Source organism: Girardinichthys multiradiatus, chromosome 8 (genome assembly GCF_021462225.1).
Source record: "Girardinichthys multiradiatus isolate DD_20200921_A chromosome 8, DD_fGirMul_XY1, whole genome shotgun sequence".
NCBI classification, from domain to species: Eukaryota; Metazoa; Chordata; class Actinopteri; order Cyprinodontiformes; family Goodeidae; genus Girardinichthys; species Girardinichthys multiradiatus.
In genome coordinates, this window is record NC_061801.1 from 16568524 (window position 1) to 16590659 (window position 22136).

The 22136-nt window shown below is 39.9% G+C and overlaps 1 protein-coding gene across 1 annotated transcript in view; it reads left to right on the forward strand.

The window, feature by feature from the left end:
- Positions 1–19737: 19737 nt before the first annotated feature.
- rapgef1b (Rap guanine nucleotide exchange factor (GEF) 1b) overlaps positions 19738–22136 on the forward strand; it is a 51397-nt gene continuing 48998 nt past the window's right edge. Inside the window, exon 1 of the mRNA XM_047372257.1 lies at positions 19738–20009. Coding sequence (XP_047228213.1) covers positions 19982–20009 — 28 coding nt within the window. The 5' untranslated portion in view covers positions 19738–19981. The remainder of the gene's footprint in view (positions 20010–22136) is intronic.

Below are 22136 nucleotides of genomic sequence, written 5' to 3' on the forward strand. Positions count from 1 at the left end.
GGATTGAGACTATTTTTTTTCTAAACTGAATTCACAAAGCAGTTTGCTCTAAATACATGCATGGCCATCAGTCCTCTATTTGTAGAGTCCTCTACTCTGCAATGCTCTGTAGATGCACAATACAGACAGATCATCTTAACAGAATTCATTTGTTTGTATGTTATATTGCAATTTTATTGATTAACCTTTGCATGTGAAGTAAGTCTCGGATCGGAATGCTCCACAATCATAACTTTAAACAATTTAATTAAAAAACATAATATATTTTAGACAATTCATTCGATTAGATAAATGATTTGCAAAAAATTCAGGGTAAAAGAAGGAAGGATTTATGACATTCAATGTCATACATTTCTTTTTTTTGTGAAGCCAGCAGCTTCTTTTTCATCTCCTGCACCAGAACAACCTCCAGCTTTCATCAGATGGTATTTTTTTCACTTAATTTGCATTGTGCTTTTGTCTTGAAGAATGTGATGTTCTTTGCCCATGGAGTAATTTACACAACTTTACATGAATATACGTGTGCATTCTTTGAAATGCATGTATATTAACCTATCTAGATAAACAGACAGACACTGTTTGCTTGGTGAAGCTATTTAGGGAGCAATGCAGTCCTTGTGTCTAGTTTCATAATTTGCCCACATTTTGCATCACTAAATATGGACAACTCTTTTTTGAGTATCTATGTTGACTGGATATCTGCATACAGTATTATTAGACAGTTACATAGAGGCCAAATTTGTGCATGCCCATCATCACTTTCTGTGCTAGAACCCACAACACTTTAGTTTGTGCTTTGGGAATGCTCAGCACCTTCTATTGAAATGATATCGCACCTGCGCATCCAGCCAAGGTATTTCAGCAATTCTGACTAGAAATCCAGAGGCTGTGTAGATGCAAATATTTTTTTCAAAAAAGGAAGAATAAGTTTCCATTTAAAAGAGCAAATTAAGTAGCATAGCTAGGGCCTCAATCTGAGAAAACATCTTCCTTAATATCCCTGTGCATGTACCAGCTTCTTATAATGCTATTAGTAAACATGACTATGTTTCACATTTAGTATTAATCACAGTGACTCTTCATGTTTCACTGCATGTTGTATCTTTAATTTATGAGCTGCTCCAAATTTTCTCAATATATTTTACCTACCATCTTTTTGATAAAGGCGAATCTTAGCATTACTTTTCCAAATTAGGTGAAACAGAATTTCTATGAAACTTTCTTTGTCATGGTTGTCTGCATTTGAAGTCTTTTGCATTCAGGTGTATCAAACTATTGATTTGGCTTGTTTTAATATTTCCTTTTTAAAAAAATAATTCATAAAATATTTTTGATAAAAAAACATAAGAGCGTCTTGCACCTGTCGTCAAAACAGCTTTTGAGTCAGTTGTCTGATTACATTTCAACCTTTGAAACAACAGTTCGTTCAACTGGAAAATAAATTAAAGCCGTACATTTGCTCCAAATTCCACAGTCCTCCTGTGACTGACTAAACCCTCTTCTGATGGATTTCTGTATATTTCAGTATTTTATATTACACAGCAACACAGCAATAATAAAATTCCCATCCTATTCAAGATGAAAAACCAACCTACCAAGGCACGAACGCAATGAATTTAATGGAGGGTAACTTTTTTTCAAGGCGGAAGTGTAAACTGTCAGAACCACGGCTGCTTTTAGCACCTCTCTGAAAATTCTCCAAGGAAAACAATATGAAAAGATGGTGAGGAAAGCAGAGATGAGCCAAAGGGCATACCACACACCGTGCCATTACATCTTCAAACTGTACAATCGATGGGACTGATTTGCCCAATGAGAACATAAGTTTGGCACTGGAATAATAGCGATGATAGTAGTCATAATGTTCAAAATAAAGCAAACGCGCTTTTATTTACCCTTTTTGGTGCTGCAAAACCTTTCTTTAAAAAGCAACAGCACCAAATGAGCAGGTCCAGTAATTGAAGACTTAATGAAATAAGCAAAGGGTAGGAAATGTGAGGCTTATTCCCAAAAGTCCTTTTTGTCAAACTGTAGTTGGGAATTTAATATTAGTGCTTTATTTGAAGGCCTCAGTGAATCAAGGAAGAGCTGTCTGATCAATAAAACAAAATGTGTGGCAAGTGAGGTCTTTTAACTAAATGGCTTTCATTGTACTACCTCCGCACTTCAATTAACATTTTCGGGGTCACTGAGGGGCTGAAATCTATCCCAGATGTTCATATTGGGGTCAACACATTGGCAAATAGGACAGACCGTCATGCACACAAGCAATCATTAGTTAACCTAACGATTGTATTTAGACTGTGGGAGGACTCCAGAGTACCATGAAAATGTTTACAAATTCTTGAGAACATGAAAACCAGACAGGAAGGTCTGCAGGACCCTAGCTGCTTCTTGCTGTGAAGAAGTTACCCAATGCTGACCACTAGCCACCCTTACAACATGGCAACCAAACTTGCAACATGATGCACAATGAAGGGAGAGTAATTGGGTCTATAGTTAGAGATAAAACATTTTTTGTGTATTTTAGTGTATTTTAGCAGATTTTAGTGTATAAATACAATAACTATATTTAGTAAGAAATATTGCTTCAGATGGAGAAGAAGATCTACTTGAAGATAAATACCTGCTTTCTAAAGTGTAGTGAACATTCACATAGATTGAGAAGCCACTCATTAATTTCGGTCCTTATTTATGTTGCCAGTAAAGGGCTGTCCTAAAGAGAAACTATTCTCCTGTGGCTGGAATGCCCCCTGCCTTCATCAAAGCATGTTAAAAACAATGTCAGAGGGACTGCTGGTACAGGAATGCATACCCCGATCTCACACAATACAGCCCTACGTACACTGGAGAGTTGTGCCTTTTTATCCCCACATTACCGGTGTGAGAATGCTAATGAAGGCTGTTGTTTTGGCCTTTAGACCCTAGTGAGCATGCAGCGAGATCTCTGGTACAGTGGGAGTTGTTAAAAAATAAAACAGAATGTGTGTGTGTTCTTGTACTTGTTGCTGAGTGAGAACCATTTTTCGTATTTTTATTGCAAAGTGAGGACATTTTGACACAGTGAGGACATTTTCCTGGTCCTCACTTTTTCAAATTCCGTTCTTGGGACAGGGGTTAGGTTTAGGACTAGGGTATGAATTGAGTTATTGTAAGGGTTAGGGTTAAGTATTAACTGGTTAGGGTGAGTGTTAGGGTCAGGTTTAGGCACTAAAAATCAAGGAAAATGAATGGAAGTCAATGGAAGTAGCCGAAAAGTCCTCATAAAGACAGTAAAACACGGATGTGTGTGTGTGTGTGTGTGTGGGTGGGTGTGGGTGGGTGGGTGTGTGTGGGTGGGTGTGTGTGTGTGTGTGTGTGTGCGTGGTTGGCTCTGTGTTGCCCTGTGACAAACTGGCAAGGTTTTCCAGAATACCTTACCTCTTGCTCAATGACCCTAGAGATATGGACCAGTGCCCCCACGACCCTGAGAAGTTATGAGCAAGTAGAGACAATGGATGGATGGATTTTGCCATGAACACAATGAAGAAATTGGACTCAAAATGAATGACAAAAATTTTCAGTTTTTTGCTCATTATTTGTTATCTCACGTTTTTGTGAAATAACAAGAATGCAGCAAAGAACAAGCTTTTTTATAATGTAATCTTGTTACTACTTAGAAAATATTTTTAAGAAAAATACTAAGTGCTGCTTGCTTTTTTGTACGAACCGCATTGTTACGAAAAGAAAAGAACATGTAAAATATAGATAGAAAAGTAAGGCAGTGTAAAAATAGTGTAATTAACAGAATATTTTTGACACATAGATTACTTTTTTGTTTCTATATTTTACACCACTTGTTTCAGTTATTCTTTCTGGAAAACCTTTACATGTGCTGTTCTTAGTACATGTTTAACACAGGAAGATCAATGGTGGTGCACCATTGGAGATGAGACCTCCCAAACAAGCCATTGGATGTCATTGGAACTCATATACAGATGTAGCTTCCTTGGTTAAATCAGCCAAAGAGTCGGTGTTGAAAATTGTCAACACAGACTTTGCCAGAGCTGCTGTTTCTCTTCTTTTGTCTGTTTTAGTTGACTTTTTTTCTTCCTGTTGCCTAAATATGTAGTGTTTACCAACTGAATGTGGGAGAGATAATGACAAGGGTGTTGTTTCTTTTTGTCCTTGTTTCCATGTCCTCCTTACGTAATGCAACACACATTCATTATTCAGAGAATTACAACACAGTATGTTTGTGTGGAGGTTGTGTCTGTATGCACGAACGTGCTTATATTACACATTCTTTTTAAGGATCATATTAAAAGAGTTTTTTGACTGCTCTGTAGCAAGAGAAGAGGCTGTCATCACAAAACTCACACAGTCATATGTATTTTCTATTTACATGTCATATATCATATTTATATAATATTTGTATAATGTTCAAACCACATGCCCACATTTTAGATGCTGAAGTACTGCTACTTGGATCAAGCTAAGTTCAACTAATTTTTCATTTTCATATATATATATATATATATATATATATATATATATATATATATATATATATATATATATGATCTAAATGCTCTTCCTCCATTCAAATTAGATTCTACTAATTTATCTGCCATCTTCTCACAACCAACAGAGGAACAACCAGGTGGATTATAGATTATAACCAAAAGCAAAATTCATCCCTTTCTCTTTTATTAGCCTTCCCAAAGAAAGATCCTACAAAAGTCCTTCTGCCTGTTTCTTTCTTTATTAAAAATCTCATCTTTTTAATGTGATCCAGTCTTGCTTATACTTTTACATTTTTAAATGATTTGTAATATTGCTGTCTTCTGCAATCTGAGTTCTGAGAGAACGTTTTCTTTGCCAAAAAAAGTCTTACTATAATCTGAGCAAATCTAGTTATTTATTTAGGTATATAAAACCAACATCGAGTAGCATGCTTTTTTAAATAATTGCATGAATTTGTTTTATTGTGAAATAGCTACAGAAGTTATCACAAGTTCAGAACTGGGGCTTTAGATAAAGATCGTTAAAAAGTGCATTACTTTTACTGTAGTAGTATTATCTAACATTGAAAAATAAATAAAAAATACATCCTTTTGTTTTAGTAATTCTTAAGTTGAGGAAAAATACCTCATACATATAAATGTTTTTCTTTTTCAGATCATTTCTTAAATCATTTACAGGGTTGAATAATATTTAAACAGTAATGCATGACTTTCCTCGAGGTATAACTGTTATATTTAAAAAAACTCAACAAGCTGATAAAAAAGGCTGGCTTTGTTCTGGGGACTCGTCTGGAACCTCTGGAGATCATTGTGGAAAGAAGGATTCTTCATAAAATGAAGAACATTATGGAGAACCCTGAGCATCCTCTTCATGAGACTGTCCTACAACAACAGAGTGTCTTCAGTCAGAGGCTTCTTCAGATCTGCTGTAAGACGGAGCGCTACAGGAGATCCTTCCTGCCTACAGCCATCAGCATCTACAACGGCTCTCTGAGGAAACCTTCATAATATGAGCTATAACAACATTTAATTTCCCTTTAGGATTAATAAAGTATTTTTGAATTGAATTGAATTGAATATGATGTAAAGACCCATTTCTCTTCAAAAAGAGAAAGACAAAGCACATGCCATTCATGTCATACTTGCTTGTGTTTTGAGTTCTTGAGTTTGTGTTTCAGTGTTTTCCCCTGATTGTCTGGTCACATTTCTCATTGGTTCCCCCTGCTGTCCTGTTTTGTATTTAAGCCCGTTTGTTTCCTTTGTTCCCTGGCTGGTTCCTTATGAGTTGTTTGTGTTTGTGTGCTCGCCTGGTACCCTGTCCGTGTCCAGCCATGAGCAATAAAGTGTCGTCTTACCTGCAAACTTCGAGCTTCAGGAGTTCTTCCCCTCATATTGGTCCAACAGAAACCCACATTATGACAGAAGGAACCTGCCAACAAGACCAAGCGGGAGGAATGGTGAGCGAATTCAAGAGGGGAGAGGTTCTGGCCAAATTATTTTTTCACCTGGTGACCTCTCCCAGCTCACCATGGAGAAGGCTGGAAATAGCTGGCAGCCTCCAATACTGGCTCGAGGCGAGGAGGGATTTTTTCCCTGATCCTGGGATTCACCACACCATCGAGGCCAAGCGACAAAGGGCCAAGATGAAATCGCCGCATCTAGGAGGAGATCTCCTGCTCCACCTGCCACTCCACCGAAGCTCGACACGGTTTTCCGGCTCATGGCTTCGCTCCTGAACAGTCATCACCGCTGCTCCCGACTCATAATCCTGTTCCTGGTCCAGTTCCAGAGGGGTTCATGGATGAACCGCCTCCACACCCCGATCCTGTTCCTGGTTCTGTTCCGGAGGGGTCCCAAGCCGAGCCGCCCTCAAACTCTGTTCCTGTCCGTGAGGGGCTTGTGGATGGACTGCTTCCACTTCCCGTTCCTGTCCCTGAGGGGTGCGAGGACGTACCCTCTTCGCCTCCTGTGTCTTGGCGGCTCCGCCTCAGATCTCCACGGCCTCGCCGAAGGTCCCAGCCGTCTCCGCACCGCGTCTCTAAGCTCCACCGTGGGTTCTCCTGGTCCCGCTGCTAGCCGTCAGATCATCGGCTCTTACGCCACCGGCCTGCTCAGCTCCTACGTCGCCGGCCTGTTGATCGCCTGCCCCAACGTCGCCGGCCTGCTGATCGCCTGCCCCAACATAGCCGGCCTTCTGATCGCCTGCCCCTACGTCGCTGGCCTGCTGATCGCCTGCTCCTACGTCGCCGGCCTTCTGATCGCCTGCTCCTACGTCGCCGGCCTTCTGATCGCCTGCCCCTACGTCGCTGGCCTGCTGATCGCCTGCTCCTACGTCGCCGGCCTTCTGATCGACTGCTCCTACGTCGCCGGCCTTCTGATCGCCTGCTCCTACGTCGCCGGCCTTCTGATCGCCTGCTCCTACGTCGCCGGCCTTCTGATCGCCTGCTCCTACGTCGCCGGCCTTCTGATCGCCTGCTCCTACGTCGCCGGCCTGCTGATCGCCTGCTCCTACGTCGCCGGCCTTCTGATCGCCTGCCCCAACATCGCCGGCCTTCTGATCGCCTGCCCCTACGTCGCCGGCCTTCTGATCGCCTGCTCCTACGTCGCCGGCCTTCTGATCGCCTGCTCCTACGTCGCCGGCCTTCTGATCGCCTGCCCCTACGTCGCCGGCCTGCTGATCGCCTGCTCCTACGTCGCCGGCCTGCTGATCGCCTGCTCCTACGTCGCCGGCCTTCTGATCGCCTGCTCCTACGTCGCCGGCCTTCTGATCGCCTGCTCCTACGTCGCCGGCCTTCTGATCGCCTGCTCCTACGTCGCCGGCCTTCTGATCGCCTGCTCCTACGTCGCCGGCCTGCTGATCGCCTGCTCCTACGTCGCCGGCCTTCTGATCGCCTGCTCCTACGTCGCCGGCCTTCTGATCGCCTGCTCCTACGTCGCCGGCCTGCTGATCGCCTGCCCCAACATTGCCAGCCTTCTGATCGCCTGCCCCTACGTCGCCGGCCTGCTGATCGCCTGCCCCAACATCCCCGGCCTTCTGATCGCCTGCCCCTACGTCGCCGGCCTGCTGATCGCCTGCCCCAACATAGCCGGCCTTCTGATCGCCTGCCCCTACGTCGCTGGCCTGCTGATCGCCTGCTCCTACGTCGCCGGCCTTCTGATCGCCTGCTCCTACGTCGCCGGCCTGCTGATCGCCTGCTCCTACGTCGCCGGCCTGCTGATCGCCTGCCCCAACATCGCCGGCCTTCTGATCGCCTGCCCCTACGTCGCCGGCCTGCTGATCGCCTGCCCCAACATCGCCGGCCTTCTGATCGCCTGCCCCAATGTCGCCGGCCTTCTGATCGCCTGCCCCAATGTCGCCGGATTGGCTGGGGACGGCCTCCTGGCCGGCCGCCTGAACTCTTACCTGCAAACCTCGAGCTTCAGGAGTTCTTCCCCGCATATTGGTCCAACCGAAACCCACATTATGACAATTCAAGTGTGGTACATTCTTGTTGATCCTAATAAATCAGGATATGGATACAAGAAAATATCTGCTCCTTTAAAATTGTCCATACCTACAGTCGAAGCAAAAATTACAAATAGTTTAACCCCCAGTCTGTGACAAACAGAACTGTATGAGTTTATCTCGCAACTATGTACAGTGAATAGGGAGATGAAGAAGGTGAAACAAGTCTCCAAAGCTCAGTTAGAGAACTGCTGCAAGATTTTCAGTGTGAGATTTTGTTTCTGCCAGTATTTTTGCAGGTGCCCTTTCATTCTGTTGTGCAGCAGGATGTTTGAGAGAACATCATTTTTTCTTGGTTTACAACATTAGCCCTATTAGCAGAAAAATATTCTTGTGAATATAAGCACACAAAACACAGATCTTACACCAACTAATTTTAAAGGGAAATTTCAGTGTTTCTAAGTACAGATTTTTTTTTCACTTTTCTACAAAGTTATTCCAAGTTCACACCACTCTACTACAGCTAAGGGAACTAATAATAACTTCACAGAATTTTCAAAACTGTCTATTTAATTGAATTTCTAAATAACTTTAAACAGTAAAAAATCCATTAAGCTGGGCTGGACCCCACATGTTTCCTAGTTCACCCTGAAGGAAGGAACTCACTTTTTTAAATATCATTTGTGTTAAATACTTTACACCCAGTAAATACAGTATGTCAGTCAGTTAACGTTCTAATTTATCGTCTATCCCATCACCATTCTCATTGTTTTGAAAAGAACAATCACAGATAATCTAATTTATAACAATGTCATTTTGATCTAGACTATCAACATTAGATTTCATATCTGAAAAGCTGTTATAAGAATATAGTTAATCTCCAGTAAAATAAATATTAAAACATAAAAAGCAAGAATTAAATAACATAACTTCATGATTAATTGTTTCAAAATCTCTGTTCACATTAAATAAGACCTCACTTGTAATTTTCAACCCAGGCAGTTGCCGTTTATTCTTACTTTGTATATTTACATGCTATACCAAATAAAGATATCTCACTTGCCAATTAGAAATCAGGAAAGGAAGCAGTGATGGTAAAGATGAGAGGTATATATGTATCTATATTGAGATAACAGTATACAAACCTACAATTAGGTTTGTGCATTATTGTTAATGGGCAATTTTAAATGAGGAGCGAATGGGACAAAAACATATAAGTACAGGCTAATTGGGCGGGGGGGCTCAGGATACTGAACAGTTACAAAAAAATGAATCTATGTGTCCAAGTTAGTTTATTGGCAATCTTCATAAATTATTTCATACCTCCCAGTAAATACATAGTGTTGTTTGTCACATATACTCACCGGCCACTTTATTAGGTACACCTGTCCAACTGCTCATTAATGCAAATTTCTAATCAGCCAATCACATGGCAGCAACTCAATGCATTTAGGTATGTAGACATGGTCAAGACCATCTGCTGCAGTTCAAACCAAGCATCAGAATGGGGAAGAAAGGTGACTTTGAACGTGGCATGGTTGTTGGTGCCAGACGGGCTGGTCTGAGTATTTCAGAAACTGTTGATCTACTGGGATTTTCACACACTACCATCTATAGGGATTACAGAGAATGGTCCGAAAAAGAGAAAATATCCAGTGAGCAGCAGTTCTGTGGGCGCAAATGCCTTATTGATGCCAGAGGTCAGAGGAGAATGGCCAGACTGGTTCAAGCTGATAGAAAGGCAACAGTAACTCAAATAACCACTCGTTACAACCAAGGCATGCAGAAGAGCATCTCTAGACGCACAACACGTCGAACCCTGAGGCGGATGGGCTACAGCAGCAGAAGACCACACCGTGTTCCACTCCTGGCAGCTAAGAACAGGAAACTGAGGCTACAATTCGCACAGGCTCACCAAAATTAGACAATAGAAGATTGGAAAAACGTTGCCTGGTCTGATGAGTCTCAATTTCTGCTGCGACATTTAGATGGTAGGGTCAGAATTTGCCTTGTATCAACAGTTCAGCACCAATAGGGCACCTTTCGGATGTGGTGGAACGGGAGATTTGCATCATGGATGTGCAGGCGATAAATCTGCAGCATCTGTGTGATGCTATTATGTCAATATGGACCAAACTCTCTGAGGAATGTTTCCAGTACCGTGTTGAAACTATGCCACAAAGGATTAAGGCAGTCCTGAAGGCAAAAGGGGGCCCAACCCCAGAATGTATGTTGTCCACCTGAGAGGAAATGTGAACCCAAGGAATTCTTATTCTTTTTTCATCCTTGAGAAATTATTGAAAGCACTTCAGCAGCACTCACACACTGTTCTCCAAGTACGCTGGAATATGAAAAACACATTACGAGGGTCTAACAATGAGGAAATTAAGGAGATTTTGTGGAACATCAAGTCCTGTCATGTCTTTTAAGTATGTGTCTCGTATTTGATGTGCTCCCATTGTGAAAAAATTTCCAGCTGTAGTTTTTGGACAACCTCGAAAACTTTGTGGTAGGCTGGTTTATCTGGCAATCAAAGTGTGTATTTTACAGTATAAAATGTATAGAAGGAAGGTGTGGGAGAGTTATTGTCCGATGGCACCATGTCGATGAACGCCATGTGAAAATGAAAAGTTAATGAGCAACAATGTGTCACAGGTAGTAAAAAACAAAATTCACAGTCAGGATTTCATAATTTATGCAAGAAAGCATATGAATACAAACCTAATCAAAGGATATATCAAATCAATTTAAACAAAAATTTAAACTGCTGTGAAGAAAAAAATCTTGAATAAACTTAAAAGTTAATAAGCCTAAAAAGTTTAATTTATCAATTCATCATTATTCTTGAAATACATAATCATGAGTGAAACAACTAAATAAGTCACTCAGTAAAACAATTATTTTTAACTAAAGTGTCTGTTCGTCAGTTTGGCCTCAGCCTACCGTCTTTATTTGATTACTCACAGACTTAATCAGTGACCCTGTTAAATGACCCTTTGTATAACACATTTACAGCCACGCAGCTGAGGCATGTTGCAGAACTTTTCTGGCCACCTTACAGGTACCCTTCTCACCAAGGAGCTGGCACGAGCTGAAACGTGACACCCACAGACCGGACCGTTTCACTCTGCACCTTCGTAATAACTGCTCCTGTAAAAAACCAGGGTGACCCAATGTGCATATACAGTGACGCATCCCTGTCAACTGCTATAGTCACTTACAACACCTGCCAGCTGATACAAATGACCTGTGTTACACTCTAAAATGACATGATGAGTTGCGTGAAGAGGCAGGCAAGCAGAATTTTGTTTAAAATGCAGCAATAGGTATGTCTCTAAAAATACAAAATCTTAAACATAAGGTGCATAAAACAGGTATAAACCCAAGAGACACGCGTGGAATAAGAAAATGTTAAGTGTCATAAAGGTGGTACCCTTAAACAGCCATTAAATGCCTCTGACCTGCTGAGCAATACAAAGGAAAGGATGAACGATGACATTTAGCCCTCCAAAGTAAAGAGTGGGAGGTGTACAGGAAGCAAGGACTCAGTGCTTAGCTGATCATCTAAAGAACTGTAATTGTTCACTGCGTCACCACATCACAGAGCAGCTTCAGAGCTGCTTTGTGTGCTTTTGCAACCAAAGGGCCTCCTGCTCACAGGCTGAGGGTGTTTGCAGTCCCCCCGTGGACTCAGGCAGCTAATGGAGGTGCAAGATGGCAAGTGGTCAAGGCTCACTGTGACCTCCCACAGCGCGTCTCATTTTATGCTCTTTGCCCTTGTTACCCTTGCCTCAGAGTTAAATGTCAGTGGAAGGATGAACGTCGCTTCTCCGAGAAAGGTCGACCCTGCCATTTAAAGAAACCTTGAGGAAAAGAAAGATGCAGTTTAGGGAAGAAGAGCAGCAGTGTCACAGTGAAAGGATGTGGCCATGTTGAAAGACAAGCAGCTTTCCAAAACCAGCAGCCGCCACCCTGTAGAGCTCTAAAGAGCACCACAACAAAACCCTGTGTCAGCACATAAATAATTCCTTACTGTATGCATATAATGTCGACTCGTGTGTTTCCTTTCACTCAAAAATTTACCATAGATCAGCTTTAAGTATTATGAGAATAGATTGCTTGCAGTCCATTGTTTGCTGTTTACAGTTTGAAGTCGGAAAACCAGTGGGATTTATTAACTTATCCGTTCAGTGACCAGGCTAACTGCTATTACCTTCGGAAGCAAGTAACACTGCATGTCTCTGCATTCCTTCTTTCTAACACTGCAGCAACGTGTACATTTATGGAGGTTTTATATTACAGTGTGTGTGATTTTTTAATGAAGGAAAACTCACTTTTATATGCAGTGTGGCCATATTGGATTCTAAGATTAGGGTTGGTTTTTAATCTGATTTAGGAGCGGTGTCTTAATTTTTCCAACTTCATTCTTGGAAAGTTTAACTTTTAAGTAAAAAAGGAACATACATGCTACATGCAAACTACATGCATCCTTCAACCAATCCTGCAGTGCCTTTTGTTCTTCTCTTTATTTTTGTTTCTGTGACACAACAGAACAGCAAGTAAAAGTCCAAACTCTGTTGTTCTACTGTTCTAAAAAGTCTGTGAAGGTGGTGCTTTCCAATGCTTTCCCCATTGAATTTTGACCTGTCTGTTAATTTTTCCAGTTTCAAACTTTTAGGGGAAAATGTAACACATAACTAAATTTCATTCTTCAAATACTCAAATTTGCCAATGAATTTGAGACAGAAAACAACAAACAAAAAAGTGTCTGACTTCTGTAGTCCTACTCTTTTTAAAAGTTAGTCAAGATGATTTTATATAGAAGGTGGCCATATTTGATTTTGAGATCCCTCTGACATTCCCGATAAGAAATCTGACATTTAGAGACCTTTTGATTATTTATAATAAAATTTAAAATGTGGAAATTTAAGCCTCTGAGTAAAAATGGAACTCATATTTAAGCTGCATTCTTTATTTAATGGTGCAGTTCCAAAAATAAAGCTTTTTTGGTTTGTTTCTTTTATATTAAAAAGTGCAAGTTCTGTGTTCCCATTGTTAAAAAAGTCTGTAAAGATTGAGATACTTTGAAAATGTAAGTGATATGTCATGATTTGCAGATGTTTGAGGTTTTCTTTGGGTCATTTGGGTTTATGTTTTCCAGGTGGTGCTTTATTAGTTCTTTCCTTTAGGTTTACTTTCTTACCTATTCTGTTTATGGTGCATTTTAGTTCTGTTCCTTCTGTAAAATTTGTTCTTTGGTTTTATTGAGTGTTTCTATCATTATTTAGTTCCAATCATGTTTTGTTTCTACTCTCAACCACTGCTGCCATAATCAGCTTCATTTGGTCTACCTCCTTCATGCCAATCTTCCTGTTTTTAGCCTTTGTGTTGCACTATTTAAACTCCTCAGTTCTGCTCTCTAGTCGCTGATAAATACTGTTTTGCTCATGCTATGTTGACCCATGTCCATGCCTCCTTCTGCTACCTCCTGCCTGTCTGTAAGTTTTCTTTTTTTTTTTTGTTATTAAATCGTTTTCTACACACCGTGCTGCTTCTGCCTGTCTGCATTTGGGGTCCATTTCGAGAACCACATCCTGACATGATGCTAGTATTGGTCTCTTGCTTTACTTTGTCAAGTCTTCTCTCCATTTTTGCTGAATTTGTAGAAACTAAAATAAAACAGAACATTGTCTGTCATACACTACTGTGTAAGATTAATGTATGATCAATAAACTATATACTGATATGAATGAGATTTTACTGCTCTATTTAACTAAGAACAAGTTATGAAGAAATGTTTTGCATGTGTGTTATTTCTAAATTTATTAGGAAAAATGTTTCTAAACTTTTCTTTTATAAATTAGCTTGAAAATGAAAATGAAATCAGTCTAATTAAATGTTATAAACAGTTTTTTAAGGATTATCTGTAAATTACATGTCCACAAGAAAGAGAGGGCAGCCATGTTTGTTGTTCAACGTCAGGTGTCAGTGACCTCCCTTATCTGATTTTCCCTGTCTGTGTCAACCAGAGCCTGAGTGTGTTTGAGGCCGTGACATAATGCTTCTTTTTCATGAAGCATTGACCCGCGACCTACACACCTTGTGTTCTCCAACCATTGCCTCTTATGTTCAGTGTCTTCTACTAATGCCATCGCTGACATTGATACCTCTGTCAACCTTACCTCGATTCTGTCATGAAAAGCTAATTAAAAATCCTCTTCTGACAAAAGGGACAAAGCCAGAGGACCCCAACTGTTGTGAGGGTATTTTTCCCTTCAATTCATTTAAATGTATTCAGGCATTTAAGCCTCACTGATCCCACCCCTCTGTCTCCAAGTCCCTGGTGTTCGACAGACGGAAGGGCCTGACCGCTGGCCAAGGTTAACAGAGCCTTAAACTGTGTTTGAGCTCTGCATCACAAGGCCCACTGCCACGGAGATCAAACATGGTTCTTCCCCAAGCTCACAGTGACAACTCTCAGCAAACTAAACTGCTTTTCTTCACCTTTGTTTCTCCAGTCTGCCCAGGAAGCGCATTCAGCCCACAGCAGACTCCAGTCACAGTGGGAAACTTCCCAGTGTGCACCAGTGTGAACCTTCCAAAATGTAGAATGACACTGAATGATGTCTTTTAATTCAGCGATAACAGTTACCACAAAAACAGAAAGATGATCTTTCGAGATGACAACTTATCATCATAAACTCTTTTTCACATTTTCTGATTACTTATTACTTATTTCAGTTTCTAATGATACATTTTTACTAGCAAGCTTATCAATAAAGTAACAGTTTTATCCGTTCAAAGCTGCAACTAATTCCTGTTTGATTGTAATTTTATTAGGATCGTCTTTCTCTGGCCTTTCCATTGCAACACCTAGTAAATCCAAAGCGGGGTTTAAAAGACTGAGCGCCAGGATACAAAATTGATCTGTAGTTCACCAGCACCACCTTGTGGTAGAATGGAGAATGACAGCGTCTGGTTTGCACAGCTCTACATGACTAACAGATGGCAGCAAAGAGCTACTTTGTTTCAAATTATAGCTCTTTGGAGATTAACATGATTTATTATGAGTATATTACTAGTAAAATTAAAACAGGAGAGCATCTGTAGTATGTGTGCTCTAATATAATGTTTAATTCTATCTGACCTCATTAGTAGAGCTTGTCTTATGCTGGGAAACTGGCAGTTTTATGTTAAGAAACTTCCGGACAAACCTGCTGTGGTTGTGCTATTAGGAAGATAGTGGCATACAAAAGATTGGGTAAGCCTAGCAGAGACGTTTGTAACGTTAATAAATGAATAAACACATTAGTTTGATCACAAACTTAAACAACACCCATTATTTTCACATTTTTCTTGTGGGAATTTGGCTTGTTTGGTGTACATTTTGTACACTGGCTTTCAAAAAAGTATGCATACTTTTTAAAACGTTTTTGGTGATTAAAAAAAAATTAAAATCAAGATACATAATTTAAAATCTTTTTTTTTTTCTTTTTTTTTTACCTCAGATGTTATGTTTATTCTGTATAAAGCTGCAACTGATAACCTGCAAAGGTAAAAACCTAACTTTTATTTTATGGAAGCATTTTCAATTTCTGTTTCAGCATTCAGTCTTCTTGAGTTCACCCCTAACATCAATAATAAGGAATCTGATTAACCTGACTTTTCTACATTTGCATTCTGTAGCTAACGTCATAGTTTGCAGAGGTTACAATTGAATGCAAGAATCTCATTGTACAAAGGTATCAGTCAGAAGAAGCGAACAAAAAGTCCCACAGTATTACTTATATACTATTATATACTAAATTTCAAATCTTGTCATTTTCTCAAAAACAATTAAAAAGACAAGTTAGAAACCGTGGTCAGGGATGCACCCAAGATCCAGACACTAATGGAACTGCAGGAATTTCTAACAAGAACTTGGTGTGTTTTACATGTCACTAAATCTCATGTATTCTCCATATATATCAGCCAGGTCAATTTCATAGAGTTCTTACCTTTTCAGCATTCCCTCATCCTGAGCAAGCATGGCGACAGTGTAAAGAAACACCTCACTTTTAACAGAAGGAGACCTCCAGCAGATCCAGGCTTAATAAGAGCAACCATTTGGAACGGCCAAATGGGGATTTAGAGGACATTTAGAGGGTCCAAGAGTCCTTACTATGTTAAAGGAAATTAGAATAAACATAATTCAGCATTTGGAGAAGAAAAAATTCAAACCAGGCTGAATGTTTTTGAAAACAGTTCTGTAAGGTGATGAAGTTAACATGCCACTTTAAATAGCAATGAAATGATTGGAGGGAAAAATATGGTAGATGACATATAGCTTCTTAAATTTCAGTGTGTAAGGGGATCAGTCATGTTTTGAGTTTTTGTTGCCGCCAGTTGGAACATGGATTGACAGAGAAAGGAAGTGATTCTGTAAAGTTCTGCTGCAAACATCACATCACTTGCAAAATGCCTGAAAATAAAAAAAATAAAAAGAAGAAATGCATGAGATGTGGAAAACGCGTCACATTTGCACATGTCGGTCTATTCAGAGAGAAACACTGAGTCTTATTGGAAAACCATCTATGGAAAAACAAAATAACTGGCTAATAGCAGCTTGCTAAAAAGTGTTTAAAAGATGGAAAACAAAATTACTTCTGGTTCAACCAGTCAGGATTTTATCTTCTTTTATTTTACTTATGAGGCTTTTAAAGTAAGGACATTTTTGAGTGTTTCATGCCTCTACATCCTGCCACAACTAGTCTCTTACTACTCAGCAGTTCATAGTCTTTCGCATGTGAGTTTTGTCATAGCCTCAGGTAAGGTATTTCACTCTTTCCACACCTTCCCCCTGCACAACAAACACACCCACAATGCTCTCGCTCGTGCACAAACAACAGGCACTTTGCACTCTGGGTGTGCTCTGCTGTGCAAGCAACAACACAAAGGAGGCATAATGACAGCCGATATGAATATGAATTCTTGACACTCAAGGCCTAGGTTTGATCACTGATTAAAAAGAGCTGATGATGGGGTAAACTGCACAAGCCTTGGAAGAGAAGCATCCAACAACACATAATGAACTCCTTATCTCAGTGTTGTAATGCATTCCCCTGCTTTCAGGAGCGCGTTGCCGGAGAACTTGCTGACCAAGATCACTCAGAGAATTAAGATCATTCTAACAGACAGATCAATTATTCATAAAAATATGACATTGAATGCTTACTTGAAATGCGAGAGACATAATCCAGATGGTTGTTACTCAAAGGCCGGGATAAGAAGGCAAGAGGCATGGTCAGCAGTTTACAAAAACCGAGGTTGTATTAGCAGTAGTCGATCTTACCACTCTTTCAGTCTTTTTTATTTTCCTGTTATGGAAACAAGTGATGGTATGTGGAATGTAAACAGCTAGAAGGGTTTTCTAATTTTTTAAGTAAAAACAAAAGCGCTGATGGAATAAAATAAGATTCATTACTATGCTTTCTTAAAAGGTTTCTTTTTAAAAACGACTTTATTTCATGATTATTGTGCAGGAAACATTACATATTGACTTTTAATCATGCATTTCAAGTTAAGAAAGAGCAACAACAAAAATATTAAAAGAACAAATAGAACAGTTGTGTTTTGCAAAGAGCAGCTAGTGCTTCTGCTAATTGAATCAGTTATAATCTGTTTGGAAAGTTTTACTGATGGAAAATGGAAACATTCTTACCAGAAACACTGACTGGCTCATCTGTTTCAGAAAAGGAAAGTTCTTTAATGGAATAAAGTATTTATGGAGAATGAAAGAGAGAACATTTTTACATCAAGTAGCTAGAATTAATGATTGTTCTGACTTTTCAAGCCCTTTCAGTGAGATGTAATGGAGCACCACCACTTTCATTTCGCAAGAAAATACTAGTGAAGATTAATGTGGTCGAAATGTTAAATTCAAAATACAAGCAGCTTCCCAGAGGACCCTTTGATACATTTTTAATGTAGATAGATAGATAGATAGATAGATAGATAGATAGATAGATAGATAGATAGATAGATAGATAGATAGATAGATAGATAGATAGATAGATAGATAGATAGATAGATAGATAGATAGATAGATAGATAGATAGATAGATAGATAGATAGATAGATAGATAGATAGATAGATAGATAGATAGATAGAAAATGTTAGTATAAACATTTCATAAATCACAAATCGTGGTGACTGTGTTTTAAGTCACAGCACAGGGATGCGCTCATTCCCACTGAACACAAAATAAGCAGAAAATAAACAAAAAATAATAACAGTATCAATGACAAATTACTTTTGCTGCCCTGGGCAAATAGCTAATATAACATCCAGGACTGAAAATGCGGAACCTACATCAGTCTGTTACAGTGGTTCTTAAACCTTTGGTAATAAGTACCAACTCAGTAATATTACCAGTGGTAATATTCACCAACAGTATTTTGTATATTTTGAGTTTTTGAGGTGTACATCGTTTTCTCAAACCTTTCCCTTTTTTGTCATCTTTGTTTAATAAATGGTGTCATGGTGGAATCTGTATGTTTTACTACACTTGAGGTTAGATTAATATTAGGAACCAGATAAACCAGAAAAAGCTTCAGAATGAGCATTTTCTGTGCCCCAACAACTCTTAGTTTGAGAAGTAATTTAGAGAACTGTGTGCATTTGAATCAAACCAATTATATCACATAATTCATCTAATGGTTTTAGTCAAGACTAGAGCTCCAAAACCATAGTTCTCAAACTTTGGTACAAGAACCTCTGCTGGGCTGCCTTTAGATGTACTAAGAAATCGTGGCAATAATTCTTTGCGAGCTAAATACAAATGTATTAACTGTACAGTGGCGGTGGTGGCTACTTATTCTGTATTACATTGATCCCTGGAATTGAAATTTGGATCGGGGAATGTTATGGAACAAAACATAACTGTTTCAATACCAAGTTTGTAACCATTGACTAATCGATATGTGAAGCATCCAAGAGAACGCCTATTAGCAATTCAAGTTAATGACAATGTATTTATTCTACACTGGAATAACATGTTCCCAAAATGTAGCTGCATAGCAGCTGTCTGTGTGACTGGTTCAGCAAAAATAAAACACATAATTAAACTGCCTCCTTGAACCAAGCCATGCTGAACCATTGTATCAAATTGTTTTTGTCTTTTTTATCACATATCACAAATTGAATTAAGCATAGTACTGATTGATTGATTGATTGATTGATTTTATGCCTATTTGAGGGTGCTTTATAGTGAGCCACTTTTAAATACCCATCCTACTATATCAGATCAGAATGTAATTTCCCCTTTTATTGTCATAGAAAAACATATGCCAGTTAGATATAGTTTGATAAATACCAGTCACATACATATATGTGGCGACAGTAAAATAAAACTCCTAAAAATTCTAGTTATGGTTTGCAGTTATTTGCGTGTGAACGCCAGGTTATAAATGTCCGGCCCGTTAAAAATGTGTTTTGCTATTTTATTTAGACTTAATTGTCTGACCTTTCTCACCTTCGGCGCCATAATGCAAAGCCTTGTAGGTTCGAGTGAATTTTAAAGCACCACATGTATTTCCTTTGAAAAAAAAAACAAAAAAAAAAAACAGACTAGTGAGGACTAGTTTCCAACTCTGAATTGAAGTGACGACACGCCCATCGCCTTGTTGTCAGACTGACGTGGTCAATTCCTACCACCAAGGGGCGCTGTTACACCAAATAGGTTTTTTTTTTTCTTCTTTTTTCCTGCCCGAGTCTGGGATCAGGGCATTAACGTGTGTTGTACGTGTGTGTGTGTGTGTGTATATCCAGTGAAAATTACCCGGAGACGGACGGAGACCGTTTTTGACCGTACCAATGTGTCTGGCCTGTAAATACAACGTATTAAACCCCACGGAATCATCTCATGGACTCGGCGGGACATCGAAAATGAGGGAATAATCGGAAGAGTCGCGCGGGGAGGCTCGTCAGCAGCTACCGTTTTTATTGAAGTGAGAGCGGGGATCACAGCTGCCCCTGCTGCTGGCTACGAAAATGTCGAGAAAAATCGAGAGCAAGCAAGGTAAGTCCTGTTTAGACTAGACTCAATGCACACTACTCCCACATCGGGATAGTGTAAAAACTGGATTCCTTATGGGGGGCTGTGGAGGGATTTAACGCCGGATATATATGGGTAAATCATCGGGTTCCGGATAAGGCTGCATGGATGTGTCCAATGTAAATGGTGGTTTAATTGGGCCTCTTGGATTGCTCTTTTCTCGGCTATTCAATTGAAAATAAAACATCAATGTATCGTGCTCGCCGGTGTTAGCTGATCTAGTATGCCAGTGTATTGTTAGGAAGAATTAATATCACATAAAGATGCTATGATCCTTAATCTGGCGTGGGACTTGACCGGCATTTTACCAGTATGTATTTTTTCCCAACGGTCACATAATTATCATCGTTTGATTATTTGAACGCGTCCACAAATCTCAGCTGTTTTTTTTTTTTTTTTTTGTGAGTTGAGGTTATATACAAGAAACCTTCGGTAACTCCGTATGTGCTACTGAAAATATTTTCCCTCGGTCTATCCTTATCTAATGTAGGTCTGTTAGGGAATGGGGCTGGAAGCAGCAGCTAGAGGTTAGCTTTTTGAGGCTAACGTTAGCTGCGTCAACACCTGGAGTTTGTTCACGCCCAGCACCTCCGTGTGTATTTGTGCTAAACTAATTTCAGCGCTGTGCATGTGGCGTTTTTCTTACATGGCTTTGGCCGCTTGTTGTGTCTGCCTGCGTGGCTCATTTTGTATGCAGGCGAAACTCAAATAAAGCAAATAAAGCACTGCATTACACTCTTGAGTGTGAGTGCAAACAGGGGTCGTCTTAGGTATGTATGCCTTTGGGAAGGAAACTTTATACCCGCCTGCTACACTTGCATCCCCATTCCAGCAGCTGTCTCCCTGCCTGGCCTAGTTTGTTATACACAGTCCTGCCCGGTGACGCCTGCAGTAAATGGGACTCCCATTAACCGACAGGCGGGGAGGGACTGTCATCAACCACCACCAGGCTCCGTCATTCCTCAAAGGCGTAAAAGTTTCCGATTCCTTGCATGTCTTGCGGACAGATGACTACATATGGTCACAGCTAAATGAAAAGTCAGAGGCAGTGCAGTTTCTGACTCTCACATCTGCTTTCCCAAGCCTTTTTAATTGGATTTATGGGGTAACTTATCGGTTTGTTTTCATGGCACAAACCCATCCTACATAAGTGCCCATTTGCATCCGATTCCGTCAGCTGTCCGACTTCTGCCTATTTCAGTGTCTGTTTAAACGCTGTAAACAACAACAACATAAATCTTTCTATTTCCTCGATAAATATATAAATGAGCTTTGCTTTAAAAAAAAAATGTTTATCGCAAAAATAGACATTTTCTCAAAAACAACCCAAACACACATCACCAGATTTTAATTTCAGGATAAATAACAGTGGTATGGATCTTTTTAATATTTTAGGGGAAAACCATCTCCCTTACTTATTTGTGAAATTGAAATTTAAAGCTGTCTATAGCATCATATACTAGTTATTACAATAGTTACTAACTAGATCCTCACTTTGTATTTCCTGTAAATTTAATAGCCCTTACTAAAGCAGTATGATCTGTTACAGATAAAATAACTCTTCAAAGTGGTAAAACAGAGCAGCTTTGCTGTGAGCTTCTTGTCAGTTTTCCTTTCTAAAAGCTTCTCAAACTTTTTGTGCTTCCTCTGATGCCATGTTAAAACATGAAATATTTCATTTTTCTTCCTTCAGTCTAACTTCCACACAGTGTGCCTGTCGGTGCGACACGGTAGCTCCTATGTATGGTGTATTCACTGATTTAAAAAAAAAAGGGGCACTCAATTTATGTGACGTTCCCAGTTGTGAGCAGATGTTGTCACGTGGATTTAACCATGGATTCAGGAATTAGATCTGATGCATAAGATTAACTGCGTAAATAGTTACCATAGTGTACAGTTTGTGTAGGATTATCAATGCAATTCACACATGGCCAATAAACTCCCACAGGAGAGTAATGGCTAGATTCACTAGCTACATAAACATACTCCCTCCTCACCATGGTAACAGTGTCCTAAAGTCACTGGCTTTTCCTCTACAGGGATGTTAACACCCAACGTGTGACCTGTTTAGAGTTGGTTATGTAACCTGTT